The following is a 16,780-nucleotide window of genomic DNA, read 5'->3' as shown; positions in this document are numbered from 1 at the left end:
TACATACTGAACTTCAGACAAGAAAACACACCACAGCTGTCTGTGGGCAGCTGAACACAGCACTGGAACCAGCTACACTGAGAAAAGTTAAACGTGTGTTTAAGAAACAGCAGCAAATACAGGGCTTCATCTTACCCACAGCTGCAGACATGCACTGGAGTCTTGGAGCATGTCCCTGGCAGGTAAAGGGGAAATACATACCTCATCAAAACTTACATTAAGTGCAGGGATGCACAGGCAACAAGAGTCACTATCAAAACAGTCTCAACTTACCATGTATGTATGCACCTATCCAACAAACCTCAAAACTACACTGTGTCAGACGGAACATCTGAATAGAGAATGTGAAGATAGCCTGTCTCACCATGGGCCCTGAACACACGATCCCCTGGTGTCAGTCTCTCTGAGGGGTGGGATGATAGGTATTAACCACCACAGCCAGCCCTCCGAAAGGAGAATCTAATGTTAAATTAAGCACATGCTCTGCAGCATGAGGGGAGAAATGGGAGTAAATCATAAATGTGTGCTAAACCCAAACTAGTACACACCCCACACACACACTATTGGAGGTGATAAAGCTCAGAGTCAGAGCACTTCCATAACTCCCTCCAAGATCTATTTAATGGGACCCCAAAACTACTATCCCAAGTATATTTTTTACCCTTGCTACAACAGTACCTGTCCCCAGCCCTCACCCACAGCACTATTCCTAATGTCATACTTGAACCACACCATGACTTCACACATGCTACTTTTTCCTAAAATACATTTTCTCTCCTTCATTGTATTATGATCCTCTATCTATACCTCAAACCCATTCTCTGTCTTCTCCTTTCCAAGAGTTTTCTACTAACCCAGAGAGAAGCACATTACCTGCCTGATGCTCACTCACAGCATTCTGTAAATGCACTAGCGTGTATCACACATGCTATGAAGGCTTGAATCTGCCTTGCTGCCTAAGGACGAAGACAGATAATCTACAGGTATATATCCAAGTGTCATTCAGGGCCTTCAAAAAAGTGTCTGTTCAATTATCCAATGAGAATATAAACTTCACATTCAGTTTTCTCTACTCAAAGTCTCTGGAACCATCAATTTCTCCCCTCTACCATTATACACAAATGTAGCATATCTATTGGTGACGTGATATCACCTATCTCAAAGAGAAAAGCTTCTTAAGCTCTTACCCCACAGGTACTGATTCTCTGTTCCCTTTACAACAAACTTATGAAGATGATGTTTCTGCAATCTTGTTTTTAGTTCTCAATTCAGCCCATTCTGTTGGAGTCTTCTGTTGCTGCTGTTGGTTTTGTTTATGTGATTGTTTTCATCCAACTACTGTACCAAATGCTTTTAAAAATGCCCAAACACACCTCTAGATTAGCCAAGGATGGCTATACAGTACAGATGCAAAACAGTTCAAAGGATGGACATAATCCACTGTGCAAAAAGAATCTACACTTAATGTCTAAGCACTAAGGATCTCTAAAATCAAAATATCTAAGGAGCCTTACTGAATCCAGGATAGAGCAGCTTACTGTGTCTTTATGGCAGTGCCATCCACTCCCCCTGGAAAGAATGGAATGAGTAACAGCAAACACTGTCCTTTGCATTACCATCTCACCACCCCTAAAGCTTCTTAGGCTGTATTCTTCAAAACAGAAGGAAGCACACTTAAGTGCAAAAGAGCACTGCTGCCTTGGTATTCCTCCTTTTTAATACACTTTGCTCTCAAGTTCACCCTTTCTAGGAACCTAGTCAAGTGACTTACATATACTAGGAATTCTCATTAAATGTAACACAAAGCCTTAGCATATAGGCAAAGTAAATTCCATAAATGATAATTATTCTACCTCCAAAATTTTCCTGCATATAGTGAACAATACCTAAATCTGACAAGCCCTTCATATCCTATATTATTAACAAGCCTATTTATTTCAGTCAGAAACTCGGCATCATGAAAGAATTACATGAACAAGAGACACAGATTTCACACACTACAGGATAAATTTAAGTAAAATCGTGATGCAATAAAAGCAACAGAAATTTCCCAGACTCTAAAATTTGAGACATTTAGATGATTAAACATAAGCCTGAATTTGCACACAAACCATACACAATATTCATACATGTTCTAGTTTTCTTTCTCTCGATATAATAAAACACCCTGACCAAAGCAACTTAGGGAGGAAAGTGGCTATTTGGCTTACATTTCCAGATCACAGTCTATCACTGAGGGAAGGCAGGGTAGGAACTTGGAGCAGAAATCATGGAGGAACTCTGCTTGCTAGCTTGCTCTCTGGCTCACTCCCAGGCTCATGCTTGGCTAGCTGTCTTATATAGGCCAGAAACACCTGCCTAGGGCTGGTGCCATCCACAGTGAGCTGGGCCCTCCTGTATCAATTAGTTACCAAACAACCACCCCACACACACACACACACATAACAATGCCCAAAGACCAACCTGATCTAGGTAATTCCTAAATCAATGTCTTGCTCTTAGATAATTCTAGTTTATATCAACTTGACAGTTAGTGCTAACTGGAACAGCAAATAAAAACTCTGGCAAAGTTATCCTCATTAACATTGTCTCTGAAATGCAAAAACAATAGCATATATTATCACTTCATTGTGCTATTTTTTTTTTTTTGTCTTTTTGTATGTCTATATGAGGGTGTCAGATCCTCTGGAACTAGAGTTACAGACAGTTGTGAGCTGTCATGTGGGTCCTGGGAACTGAACCCGATCCTTTGTAAGGACAGCCAATGCTCTTAACTGCTGAGCCATCTCTCCAGCCCTCATTGTGCTATTTTATTTTCCTATACTGAATGCAAATGACTACTAAGTTTCTCCATACCTAGGTTTTGCTCTCCATAAATCCATTCTGTATACTTACTGTGTGACAAATTTCTCAACAGTCTTCAGAGAAGCTTGTGGTTTACTCTTCTCTTTATTCCTAGTATAATAATGTGCTTGGTATAATAATTAATGAATACATTAACAAATAATGAAAAGTTAACATTAGATATTTGCTTTCTCTAAGCACCTAACATGTGCAATCTCACCTAATCCATACCACTTTCCAATGCAACAATTATTCAAATTTAAAAATGAAGAGTTTTAGGTGCAGAGCTTAAGCAGCTTGCCCAAAGCCTCACAGCTACTACAGGGCCTCAAGCCAGAATTCACATTCATATACACTACTGTTCAGTACTACCTTTTTTCCAGAATACTTTTCTGTATGCAAATAGTTACACTTTAGTAGTGAGTGGAAGATATTACTAATCATGTATGTATTTTACAATCATTCTGATCTCAGTAAAAGTATAAATACACAAGAATACTGCTGGTCCAGACCCGATTGCTGCTGAAGTCCAAGTCTCATATTTCCACCAAAGGTCGCACAGAAGCCTGGGATTGGGGCTGCAACCTGAGGCCTTGGTGGTGTCTGGGGGCCTGATCTGACCAGCCAGTGTTTCTACCTGGAACCAGATGTCATCTGGACCCAAGCTGCTACTGAGGGCCATGTCTGGGTCCATGGTTCAGCTGCAGCTGGGGTCAAGAACCTACTGTGTGTCAGGTAGTATAGCACCACAGACATCAGGCCACCCTCCCTGAACCCCATCCCTGATCTCAGCACTTTAGGTCAAATCTAGTCACCAAAGGCTTCATAAAACTAAAGAACCTAATCATTTCCCCAGCAGATGTAAAAATAAAAAAAAACAAAAAAACTCTGCACTAGATTCCCAAACACACACACACACACAATTTTATGGTAGGTATCTAGTAGAGATTAAAGTTCTTAACAAGTAGCTAACATTACTGAGAATACTATGGACTGCTAGACAGAACCTAGCCAATGGCATTCAAACTTTTTTAAACACAATCTATAGTAAGAAACATATTTTACCACATCCCTTAGATCATGCCAAATGCACGTGTACAACAGAAACAAACATTCATATGCTAATATCTATTCCATTCTTTTTTCCTTGTATTGAAAATAGATTTTTTTTTCTGATTAGTTTCCCTCCCTCTGTTCCTCCCAGTTCCTCCCCATCTTCTCTCCCCTCCAGACCCACCCCTTTTGTCTCCCATTAGAAAACAAACAGGTTTCTAAGGATAAGATAATAAAATATAATAAGATAAAACAAAAACTAACACACTGGAATAAGACAAAACAAACAGAAATATTATATTCCTTTTTTTAAAAAAACTGGTTTCACTGTTTAAATATCACTGCTAAACATTTACACTGGATATTTTATTTAATCCTTGCAATACTCCCTAGGGATTGTTGTCATTATTATATCCATTTATATATGGATATAAAGGAGGTCAGGGCCAGGCCTACCTCCAGGGCCAGGGAAGCGCACATACAGAAAAGCTAACACCTCTACCAATGTCAAGAAAACTAAGAGCAGAATTCGAAGCAGGTGGTCTGTCTACAGAACTCAAAAAGGAACTGTACCATATGGACCCAAGGCAGCCTGATCCACAGTCAGGAACAGGGACCTACCTAGTAAATGGACATTGACTCAGTGCTTAAATGTTGGGCACTATGCTAAATGCTGCTATACATAATTCTTACCTAAACCTTCAAGCAACTAGGTACAGCTTTTGATGTTTGCTTTTTATGGACCAGAAAACTGAAACACAAAGAAACTAAGACAGGAAATAATCATATTTATGTGCATTACTCACAGAAGAACTAGACGATGTTATCCTGATGAGGGAAAAATAGCTGTTCATATATTTAGATGCCAATAAACCAGGGATCACCTTCCATATCTAGAGTTAAAATTAACAAAAACTAGGCTAAAAAAAAACTAGCTCAGTCAGTGAAGAGCATGTCATGAAGGCATGAGGGTCTATGTTTGATACCATGTTAAAAGATAGCATGCCAGCTTGTAATGCCAGCACTGGGAGGTGGAGACAGGCAGTCCCTGGAGCTTTCTGGTCAGCCAGAATAGTCTTATCAAAGAGTTCCAAGACAAGAGACTCAGCCAGATTGCATCTAAGGAATGACACCTGAGGCTGTCCACCCCGCCCCCATACACACACACACACACACACACACACACACACACACACACACACACACACACAAAAGGTTTGAGTAGGAATTATGTGGAAACATTCAGAATAGTGTTCAGCATTGTAAGCCTTCAGTCAGTGTCAATTTACAAGGTAGGCCTGGCCCTGACCTCCTTTAACCATTAACTGTTTTCTACCAAAATGAGGTAAATTATCTCCAGCCCTGGAAAGCCAGCAGCAATTCATAAACAAGTGGTCATTCCTGCAGTATGAAGCAAGAAAGAAACATGATCTCTGTCACTTTAGCTCTCGGGTTCTCCCAAAATCCCATGGGGACTCTGCAAAGGCACCTGGAGTCCTAAATAAAACCCGCTCTGCTCCCCTTCTGTAGAGGTGGACTCTCCCGCTAGTTATGGCTTCCTCCTCCTTTCTTTCACTATCTGCCAGAAAGAGTAGTACATACTGCTGAAGCCTTTTCCCTTCATCTCCCAGTCCTTTGCCCATTCTAATAAGCCCACTTTTGTGCAGCTTTTTATTTATATGAATGCCATCAACTAGAGCCTTTTCTAACTTTCACTACATTCTGTTTTCAAGTTTTGATAGCTCTGTCTGTTGACTACTGTCTCTGAAGTCACTGTTCTATATTCATTCACCAGTTTGTCTGGTTATGAGCAGTCTACTTTAACCATCTTCCAAAAACAACTGGGGTTTCCAACTTACATGTTACTTTACCCCCATCAGAGAGTCTCTAAAGTGCAAAAGTGAATTCCTCTTTGCAATTCTTCAGTGCATCCTCACTCTTGGGCAAGGTGTCCAAAGCCCACTATCACCCAGCAAGTCCTGTTCCCCATCCTTCCACTCTCTCCTGGACACTCCTGGGCCAGACTGGGTTTACTTTGACCAATAAAAACAAACAATCGAGTGTCTTTAAAAAAAAAAAAAAACAATAGGGACCTAATATTCAGTAAATTAATCAAATAAAATGTGATGAAAACGGTTATCATATTCTTGAGTAAATTCACATATAAATGAATTCAAGGTGGGCAACTCGTGTAAATTAACTAGAAGTCAGGGAGGAAACAAATACTACCTGAATTTGGGCTGCTCAATCTGAATCCATAGATCTGAGCAATTCTTTGCATGATATTCATTTCATTGGTAAGAGAGATGGTGAGGTAATGTTCACCTGAATTTTGTAAAACACATAAACAAGCCCAAGGCACATGGTTCCTGCTTATTGCAACACAAAGGGACATGCTCATATATATATCATTAGGAGAAAGGGATGAGTCACCTTATATATCTAGAAACAAATCCTTACACACCAGAGAAATCCCTTCCTTTTACACAATCACATAGTTTCATTATTCACCAGTCCTAAGAACATTTTAGGCAGTGCACATAGCAGATGTTGTCTGACAATTGAGTAACAGTCCAGAACTGTTTGCTTTTCACAGAAAGCAAATGTTTAAAATGTATGTTAATCACAAGTGAACAGGAAGTGTGAACAGGATGTTTGGGCAGGGAGACTGTGGGATCAACAAGGAAGGAGAAATGAGGTACTATTCACTTTTTCATCTACTAATTTTTTGAAAATCAATTTTAAGACAAAAATAGAAAAAAAATCTGCCAACTTAAAATGGTTATCAGCCTTTGTGTAGCTAATTAGTTTAATCATTACCTAGAAGAGAACAAAAAACTAAAAAATTCCCATTTCAAGATCAAAGAGTATAATTTTGGAAGCAACTTTGGCTTTAATTCTCCAAATTCTTTAATCATTTTCAATAAGGCTTAAATATAATGATTCTGTACAGTTCTAAATCTATGCGTGCTCCTACAAATGACCTCCTGATGCTGTAGTTACTACTCACAAAATCACAATGCAAATATTTCAGTCTCCATTAAAAGCCATCATGAGCCAGGCTGGTAGCTCAGCACTCAGGAGATTGAAGTAGGAAAAAGAGTCACAAGTTCCAGGCTTCCTTGGTCTACATAGAGAGTTTCATTCAGGCTGACTAGACATAATGTGAGATCTTATCAAAGAACAAAACAAAGTCAACATGGACCTTTCATTGTCACTGAGTCTGTGTTTTGTCTTTTTACACAGTCACTCTTTTAGCTTTTGTTTATCTACTACCTCATTGCAACTTGTAACTAGTATCTTCTCCCCTCCAGTTTAGTCTTCTCTCTGGAACAATGAGAACCCAGAATGAAACAGTCCTTAACTTCTTTTTCTTTTCTTCAGCAACCCTTTTGAAAACTCTGTTGAAGCTGTAGGTGACTTCTCCATAAAAAATGTACATTGTTACAAAACAACTTTTTAAAAATTATTTATGGGTTGAAGAGATGGCTCATGCTTAAGAGCACTAGCTACTCTCCCAGAGGTTCAGTTCCCACACCCACCAGTTGTTCTCGATCACCTATGACACCAATTCCAGGGAATCTGATACCCTCCTCGGGCTACCTTGGGCAGCAGGTAAACACACACAAACTCTGCAGGCAAAACACTCAAACACATAAAATCTTTAAGTTTGAAAAAACTATAATAGAAAAAGATATGATTCCACTCAAACATTCACCAATAGATGGCTAAATGTTATACCTATTTAATAAAATTCCATACAATTATAATAATATTAAAGACATTTCCTGTTTTAGCATGCATGAATTACTAAACAAACAAACAAAAAAAAAAAAAAAAAAAGGAACTTACAAGACTAGGGAGATGGCTCTGTGGCTTGATCTGCAATGAGGGCCTAAGTTCAAATCCCTTATAAAAAGCCAAGCACAGCTACAGGTGTCTGTCACCTCACACTGGAGGATTCTGAGATCTTGCTGACCAGTCAACCTAGCAAAATGCAGAACTTCCAGGTCCATCAGGAACCTCATCTCAAAGCAATAAAGCACAGAAGAAGCTGTCCTCATTTCAAAGCAATAAGGCTTAAGCAGTGGTTCTCAACCTATGGGTCGAAACCTTCTTGGAGAATGAACAACCTTTTCACAGGGGTTGACCAAGACCATCAGAAAACACAGATATTTATATGACAATTCATAACAGTAGCAAAAATACAGTCATGAAGTAGAATGAAAATAATTTTATGTTAGGGGTCACAGCACTAGGAAGGTTTAAATCACTGGTATAAAGGAAGGTATCTGGCATCTTGCTCTGTCCTCTGTGTGTCCATGTAACATCCACACACACAACACACAGAACCTTTTGTATAAAAAAGCCAAAAACATAAACTTTAATTTTAATAAGGATTTCATATAGATGAACAAATTGTGAAAGAGTAAACAAAACACTAGAGACAGGAGAAATGAGGAGAAAGCACCTTTTCACCTTCTATTTGCCTCTGACTCATAAATGATAAGTTTGGGGGGGGTTGTTTTGTTTTGCTGAGACACAGTCCCATGTAGCCCAGGCTGGCCTAACTTATTATGTAGTCAAGGAAGATCTTGAATTTAAGATCCTGTCTTATTCTCTACCTCCCAATAGTGGAATTACAAGCTTGTCCCACCACAGTCAGCACGATTAACTACATTTTTATTTATTTATTTTGGGGGTGTGTCCATATGCCACTACACCCATGTGGAGGTCAGAGGGCAACTTTCCAGAGTCACTTCTCTCCCTTTACTATGTGAGTCCTGGAACTGAGCTCAAGTCAGGCATGGCACTGCTGGTGCCATCTTGCTGCCGCACCCCCCCACACACACACACACATACATTAAAGTGTTAATTTAAAAATATTGTGTATAACTTCAGTAAATACCCACTGAAGCTAAAATATAACTCCCAAGCCCTATTCAGCAAATTTTTTATTTTTTTGTTTTTTTTTTTTTTTTTTTAGGTTTTGTTTTTTGAACAGCTTCTCACTTAGCAGATAATAACCTTGAAATCCTGACCCTCCTGAGTCCAGTTCCCAAATATACTGAGATCCCAAGTTTTCATCACCATGACTAGTTCAGTAGTATTTTGCTAGTCTTCTAAAATTACTTACCTGAATAAACATTTGGTTGCATATACTCGATGATCCAAAGGAAATTTAGGGAAAATACTTTTTATTATGATAGGCATATAATTGGAAGACACTAAATAATTCAATAAATCCTATGGACTCTCATTTTAAATCAATGTCCTTAACCACTAATAACCTGTCCTTTATGAAAACAAAGTTCTTTAAGGGGAAAAAGTTGACACAAACCAACAAGCAATATTCTCTTTCATAGCTCAAATTTCAAAGCAGATATTCCACAACTGCTCCTAGAGATGTAGGAATAAAACTGCTATCCTATTTGACCATACAGTCAATGTAGTAGTAAAGACCAGAGAAACTGTCTTATATATTTATAATATCAGAAATTAAAGCAAACTAAATTGAGCAAGAATCAGATGGAATTGGACTTTCATCATTAGGCAAGTTACTTAATTTCTGGACCTCAGTCTCATCTATGAAACCGAAATAAAGGTACAACTTTCACAAGAGAACTGTAATGTTCTAAAAGGAATAACAAGAAACACAGAAAGTAAAATGCAGACCATCTCAGCCCTTAGACAGAAAAGCAAAGTGCAGGTGTCTCTGCTTGAACCAAAACAGATGCATTCTGGATCCTGTAGTTTCTAGGAACTGCACTTTCATACAGAGCAATGCCTGCCTTCTCCTACAGAAAACCATGTAAGGCAGAATTCCTAACATAAAAGGGCTAGCAAACGGCATTCCCTGATTTTTCATTTCTTGAAAATCTCAGTTGTAGAAGTGTTGCCTGGGCGTGCCCCAAAGAAGTCTAAATCTTGGTTTGTGTTACAAAAAGGATTTTCTACCTCAGACTTCAGCACCAACAAGTGATGGTCTGCCGCTGCTGAGAAAGGAAAAGGAGTTCAGGCCAAGAGTCCTACAACAGAACTTTAAAATGCCAGCGTCATAGACGGAAACCTACACAGAACGACAGAAAACCACCCCAGCCAACCAATCTTAAATCCCACCCTGCTTTTTCATCGAGCACTCCTGGCGTTTATGATTAGTATTATCACAAATATAAATAGATGGCCTTTATCTCATCCTCACTATGTGCCAGGCTCTGCGATAAGCATGTATTTTTTTCAAGATTGCATGAGAAGAACTACACAAGCGAGCTCATCCTCCAGCCCTCTCTGCTCTCAAGTCTGCAAAGCCCGTTTCACAGATTCCAATTCAATGTTCCCCCCCCCCCCCCCGAGCCTGGGATACCCAACACCCGTCGCTCATCCACTCGAGCACAGGAAAAGACATCCTTCTTCCAACAAGACCCCAAGCCCTCCGCCTACCACTAAAACAAGCGCTTCTGGGATCCTCCGGGGCCCCTCCCCCTCCACGCACCAACTTCAACATGCCCTTAACTTGTTCCAAGAATTGTTTCCTTCCAAACTTCTGACTTACGCAAGGCGCGGGGTCCCTTCACTGCCCCTCCAAATGCAACACGCCCGCAGTTCGCTCCAAAGTTCAACATTCACCAACACATACTGCGCCAGGACAGAACCCGATCGCGACCCCAGGAGAACTCTCCACACCCGCTCCAGTAGGGCCCGGGATCCTCCACCCCGCTCACCAGGCCAGACCCGGGTGGCTGGGCCTGGATGGGACCCCAAGGGGGCGAGGGGAGGCTCCACCTGGCTCCGCGCGCGGCTCCGGGTCCGGCCTGGGCCCCGCGGCGGCCGCCCCCCGTCCCGGCGCTGGCGGCAGCGCTCCGGCTGTCCGCGACGGGCGCGCTCGCCCAGCAGCTCCGCGGCGGCCTGGCCGTCGTCGCGGGCCCGACGGCGGGAGCCCGAGGGACGGCAGCGACGGCAGCCAGGGCCCGCCGCGCGTGAGGCGCAGCCTCGGCACCGCGAGTGGCCGCACGGCAGGGCCGCCACTTCCCCCGGGGTCTCCAGGCACCCGGCGCAGCCCGACTCCTCCGGTCGTGGCGGTGGTGGCAACACCAACAGCGCGGGGCTAGAGGCCGGGCCCGGAGCCCCGGGCTTCGCTGCCGCCATCTCGTCACAGCGGCCCCGCCGGCCCCGCCGACTCAGAGCCGCTGTGGCTGCCGCGGAAGAAGCCCGAGTGCTCGGACCTGCCGCCGCCATCTTGTTTCCCGTTTGAAGGGAGAGTCCGTTGCGCTGAGAGAAGAGTAAAGGGCGGGGCTGTGCGCGGCCGGCAGTCTATCTGCATATTCATGAGGGGGCGAGGACCTCGTCGGCTTGGGGCCGTTCCTCCCTGAACCTCTAGTTTAGCAGAAGACTGCTTATTAATATTTAATGTTATTCTTTATGTATCCGGCCTTCAGCCCGCCCTCCAGTCTTGGCTGTTTCTAGCACTGAGACCGGAGAGGCTGCGAACTGAATTTATTTGGAAAGTCTGAGCTATATGGAGCTTTATAAAGTAATTACATCTACGTAAGCTATCCAGAAACCTGCCTAAGTGGCTCACTGAGTAAGGGCCCCGTGCTTTTTCTTCAGGACCACAACATCTTGTCGTGATTGAAATGAGGCCTACCATGACCAAAAGTCTTGAGTGAGTGTTGAAATAACCCTGGCCAGCCCATGTTGTCTCATCCTCTCTCTCCACAACCCTTTATGAGATCCCCTCCCGTGACTGGAGCAAAAGCATACTTTATTTCACACGTTTACACAAACCCTGGCTCCTTCTCAGATTCCTTCCTTGTTCGACACTTAAATATAGAAACTCTTCTAAAGCTTGGTCTTCGGTGCCCTTCTCTTCTCACTCTGTATGCTCCCTTGGTCCCTTATACTTGCTTCCTTCTGAAACCCCACATTAAGATCTGCAGCTCAGAGTTCCTGAATCCATCATTATGGAAACATGCTTGGATGTCTACATCCCTCGTGCACAAACGCCACATTCCTTTCCAAATAGCCCTTCTTATTTCCCACATTCTATTCACAGAATCATCTCCACAGGTCTTCCTCATGTATTCCTGGAGGCCAGAAGAAGGCACCAGATGATTTAACTTCATCATCATCTCCCATCGTCCTGCCGTTTTCTGGCCAAAAATGGTTCCTTTCCAACCTGTTCCTGGCTCTTCATTCCCTGGTCCCACTCCATGGTTTATTTCTCATCATATCTTACCTGACAGCAGTGACTTCCGCAAACTGGCCTCCCACCATACAGCCCTACTTCCTCCAGCCTTGTTCCATGGCTCTTAAAATTCATTCCTAAACATACCCTCCCGTTTAAACCAAGGAGAGGTGCTCAGAACTCGCTTTGTAGACCAGGCTGGCCTCAAACTCACAGAGATCCACCTGCCTCTGCCTTCCTTTCCCTAATGCTAGGACCAAAGCCATCACTGCCAGGGCTGTTCAGACTTTGTTGTGATTTCCCTTTCTGGATCCAGAGGATTTAGGAAAAAGAATGGCTCCCCCTGACAACAGGTCTCCAACAGGTCTCCTGCTGTTGCCCTAAGGTACATCTGGACCAAGATGTTATCTTTATAGAAAACCAGAAGCTTTGTAAGGACATTAATTTTTCAATTACTGCTTAGTGTCAAGTGGACACCCATAGAAGGAGGCATCCAGAGGCCCCAGGTTCCATGAGATTATGCAGAGTTGGTGATAACCTATTCAAAGCAGAATGATTGGTCAAAGTCAGAAGCCAGAAAAAAAAAAAAAAAAAAAAAAGGCCATAGAGTCCTAAGATGAGAACCAGGCAGTTAATGAGGAAAGTCAGCAACTGAACAACTGAAGAAGGGTCAGTGAGTAACTAAAATACTTAAATAATGTGTCCAGACAGTCAGAAGCCCAGACAGCAAGCCTGGTCTTGGCTGGGCTGTCCTTTATCCATTGCGCTTCTCACTTCCTACCCACTTGAGGTTCTTGGGACATTTTACATGTCTTGACAAGGTAAACTTATACAGAGAGTGTGCTTGCCAGTTTTCTGTCAACCTGACACAAGCTAGAGTCATCTGAGAGGAAGGAACCTCAATTAAGAAAATGCCTCCAGGGGCTGGAGAGATGGCTCAGAGGTTAAGAGCATTGGCTGCTCTTCCAGAGGTCCTGAGTTCAATTCCCAGCACCCATATGGTGGCTCACAACCACCTATAATGAGATCTGGTGACTTCTTCTGGCCTCCAGGAATACATGAGGAAGAACGATATATACATAATAAATCTTAAAAAAAAAAAAAGAGAGTCCCTCTGCTTTAAAAAAAAAAAAAAGAAAGAAAGAAAGAAAAGAAAATGTCTCTCGAAGATGGGCTGTCAGCAAGCCTGTAGAGCATTTTCTTAATAAGTGATTGACGGGGAGGGCACAGCCCATTGTGGGTAGTCTGACCCTGACCTGGTGGTCCTGGGTTCTATAACAAAGCAGACAGAGCAAGCCAGGGGAAGCCGGCCAGTAAGCAGCACCCTCTGTGGCCTCTGGTTTCCTGCCTTGAGTTCCTGCCTTAGCTTCCTCAGTGGACTGTGACTGTGACTTCCTCCCCAAGTTGCTTTTGGTCATGGTGTTTCATCGCAGCAATAGTAACCCTAAGTCAGAAAACAAACCCAGTTACAAATAGCTCCTTCTCGTGAGCTATTCCCTCAAGTAGGACACCGCTGGCCTGGGACAGTGCAGCCTGCTTTCTTGAACTCAAGAGAACCAGGAAGTTTTCTTTTCCGAAAAGAAAAGTAAGAGATCTAAGTATTACTGGACCAGATGCCTGATCGGATCTTGGGCCTGGTCCTTTGCATTGACTCACTTCCTTCTTTCTGCCCTCCACTTCCTCAACTTTAAAATAATGGTACTAGAATTCAACAGTTCTCAACCTCGGAAGTTTGAGTATATGCTCATGGACATATGGCAGCCCAGGTGTTGCCTCAGACCTACTGAAGTCAAAAGCTAAGGTGAAGATGGCAGGATCTGTGAAGTTCATTCTTATTGTTATAAGAATTCAAACACAAACTCCAAGGAAAGACTGAACTGATACATTTAAAAGTCTCTTCTACCATTTCCTGAATTCAGAAGACCAATTCCCACTTTCCAGTCCCTTGTCTCCTCTACACTGTTGTTGCCAATGTAATCTCACTAACACAGTGATGGGGATGGAGGGCCAGGCAGATCTGTGGAGAGTATTCCTGATGAAAGCAGGAATGAGAAGAATATGGTTCTAAAGTTTCAAGTGTAAACCGATGATTGTGATCATGATTGACAAGCCAGCAAAAACAGAGCACCAGTGAAGGAGCACCAAACACTGAGGAAGACTGAGGCCTGGCAGGCATTGTGTCCTGTCTAATATTTTGCCTTTATCTAAATTGCATTTTTGCTGGGAAATGCCTCATTCTATATGTATTTCTGACAAGAGCAAGGAAGCTGAAAAAGGGAAGCAACTAACTCCTCCCTGCCCAGAGAAAGCAGGACAGGACACACTTAGAACTCTGAATCTTTCGTGAGTGACGGATTTAGAATTGTTCATAGCAACAAAGACAATAGGTATCCAACAGCAAGGGCTCTTAGATGAGAACTGGGGAGGGCTGTTGTCCTAACCATGGTGATAATAGCCACACTGGATTGTTGGTGAGGCAAGGGCTGTGCTGTGGTACCAGCATCCTGCCCTCTGCCTCTCTTCAGTTGACTTACTCTTTCCTTAAACCATTCTCAGTTCCGCTCATTTGTCCAGCAATTCTCTGACCCAAACACTGGCTTGTTTTGAAGTGTTGTCAGAGTCTGGTTGTTAAGGGTGCTTTACAGATTATGAAATGATACAAGGTTAGGCCAAACCCAGAGGACAGAACAAGTCCAAACAGTGTAACCATCCTGGCAGGAATGAAAGTATTCCGAAGAGACACTTCAAACCATTGAAACAACAGGCCCCATGAAATTGGGATTTCCCTGGATATCTTATACTGGGAGAAGGAAAAAACCAGAAAAGAGGAGAAACTGGTCTCTCAAAAAGAGACCACACGGTACTGACAGCTTGCCGGGCCACCTTGAGGGATACACTCCAGTCCAGACAATAGACCACACTTAGCCCACAATTGCTTAGCTCAGCCTGCCCTTTATACTTAAACCTAAGCATCATGTTAGGACCCAGAAACTGGGTTTGGGCAGAGGAGGGGGATGTGATCCCTCAGACCTCCTTGTTCCTCTTCCCACTGTGGCCACATTGAATAAATCTGTTTTTCACTGTTACTCTTTTTAATTGGTCTGTTGAGGGAAGATGGTTGATCCCAAGTTGCTGAGGTGGAGGGTAGGATTCAGGGTCAGGGCTCTGCTCCCAGCAGTATAGTGACAATAGCAGGCCACATTCTTTTTTCTCATGCCCCATGGGCTTCACAGACTACCAGGAAAAAGTGGGGCCCATAGACTCACGTTAATGAAGGATGCTAACCAGAACAAACAACAGTGGAGTCCCATGCTTCACTCTGCTATCTCTGTCATACAGGCTGAGGACTGCATGGTTACCATAGTGCCTCAACTTGAATATTCCACATAGTTTGAACTATCCTTAAAACTCTTCTCCTCCCTGGGCATTGGTGGCGCACGCCTTTAATCCCAGCACTCTGGAGGCAGAGAGGCAGGGGGATCTCTGTGAGTTCGAGGCCAGCCTGGTCTCCAGAGCAAATGCCAGGATAGGCTCCAAAGTTACACAGAGAAACCCTGTCTCGAAAAGCAAAACAAAACAAAACAAAACAATCAAAAAAAAAAAAAAACTCTTCTCTTCATCCCACCCCCAAAAGCCTTTGCTCTCCATTCAAGCTGGTGACCCCAGCTTTGATCTGCTGGGCTGATGGACTGTGACATAATTAAGATCATTCAGCCTGGTTCTTGGTAGAAACAAAGCCCTGTCTCTGCAGAGCCAGGAGCCCCTTCACACCAGCCCAGGAAAGACCTCATACATCTAGCATGAGATAAACCCATCCCTTTGACCTCCCCTGTGCCCTACTCTTCTCTTCTCTTTTAGTGGCTTCTTTGTCTCCCTTTTCTGTTCTTTCCCTTTGGTTTCAGAAGTTCTCACAAAGCAAATCCCTTGACCCATTGCTTTGAAGCCATCTGACCCCCTCAGGACACTGTGTGAACCCATGTAACCCTTGGTTTCTGCCACTTTGATAGGCAAATGTATGCATTGATAATTGTGACAAAAGAATTGTGGCAAAGCTAGAAACAGTATAGTAAACCTACACGTGGTCTTGTGGAAGCAGAGAACACAGGTGGAGTCAGGGAAGGGCTTTGGAGTTCTGCTTTGAGAAGTGAGTTCACCCAGTAAACAGGAGGAAAGGCAGGCTGAAGAAACAGCTGAAGCATGAAAGGCAGCAAAGCTCAGCTTTTGCAGAGGACCTGACTAAGCAATTCAATGTGGGAAGAACATAAGGCTGGGAGTGAGCCTAGAATTGGGGAAATGAAGTGGGATCAGCAAGCCTGAAGAACTGAGCTCAACCCTCAAGCCCACATGGTAGAAGGAGAGAACTGACTTCCATGTCATCTGACCCCATAGGCAAGCCTGGCATTCACAGGGCTCTCTCTCTCTCTCTCTCTCTCTCTCTCTCTCTCCTCTCTCTCTCTCTCTCTCTCTCTCCTCTCTCCTCTCTCCTCTCCTCTCCTCTCCCCCTTTCTCTCCTCTCTCTCTCTCTGCCCTCTCTCTCTCTTTCTCTCTCTCTCTGTGCCTTCTTTCCCTCTCCCTCCCTCCCTCTCTACCTCTCCATACCCCCCCAAAAAATGTACAAACAAAAGGTTGTTTTAACCCTTTGAGCTGGAGAGATGGCTCAGTGGTTAAGAGCACTGGCTGCTCTTCGAGAGGAACCAG

The 16,780-nt window shown here is 43.3% G+C and overlaps 1 protein-coding gene across 1 annotated transcript in view; it reads right to left on the bottom strand.

Annotated features, from left to right (window-relative positions):
- Nucleotides 1-11,167, bottom strand: part of Rnf169 (ring finger protein 169) — a 57,544-nt gene extending 46,377 nt beyond the window's left edge. Inside the window, 2 exon segments of the mRNA XM_027407762.2 lie at nucleotides 10,681-10,728; nucleotides 10,731-11,167. Coding sequence (XP_027263563.1) covers nucleotides 10,681-10,728; nucleotides 10,731-11,133 — 451 coding nt within the window. The 5' untranslated portion in view covers nucleotides 11,134-11,167.
- Nucleotides 11,168-16,780: the final 5,613 nt, after the last annotated feature.

This window comes from Cricetulus griseus, chromosome 3 (assembly GCF_003668045.3).
Source record: "Cricetulus griseus strain 17A/GY chromosome 3, alternate assembly CriGri-PICRH-1.0, whole genome shotgun sequence".
In the NCBI taxonomy this organism is placed as follows: Eukaryota; Metazoa; Chordata; class Mammalia; order Rodentia; family Cricetidae; genus Cricetulus; species Cricetulus griseus.
Note: the sequence above shows the minus strand (reverse complement) of the source record. Positions and strands in the feature narration are given on the sequence as shown.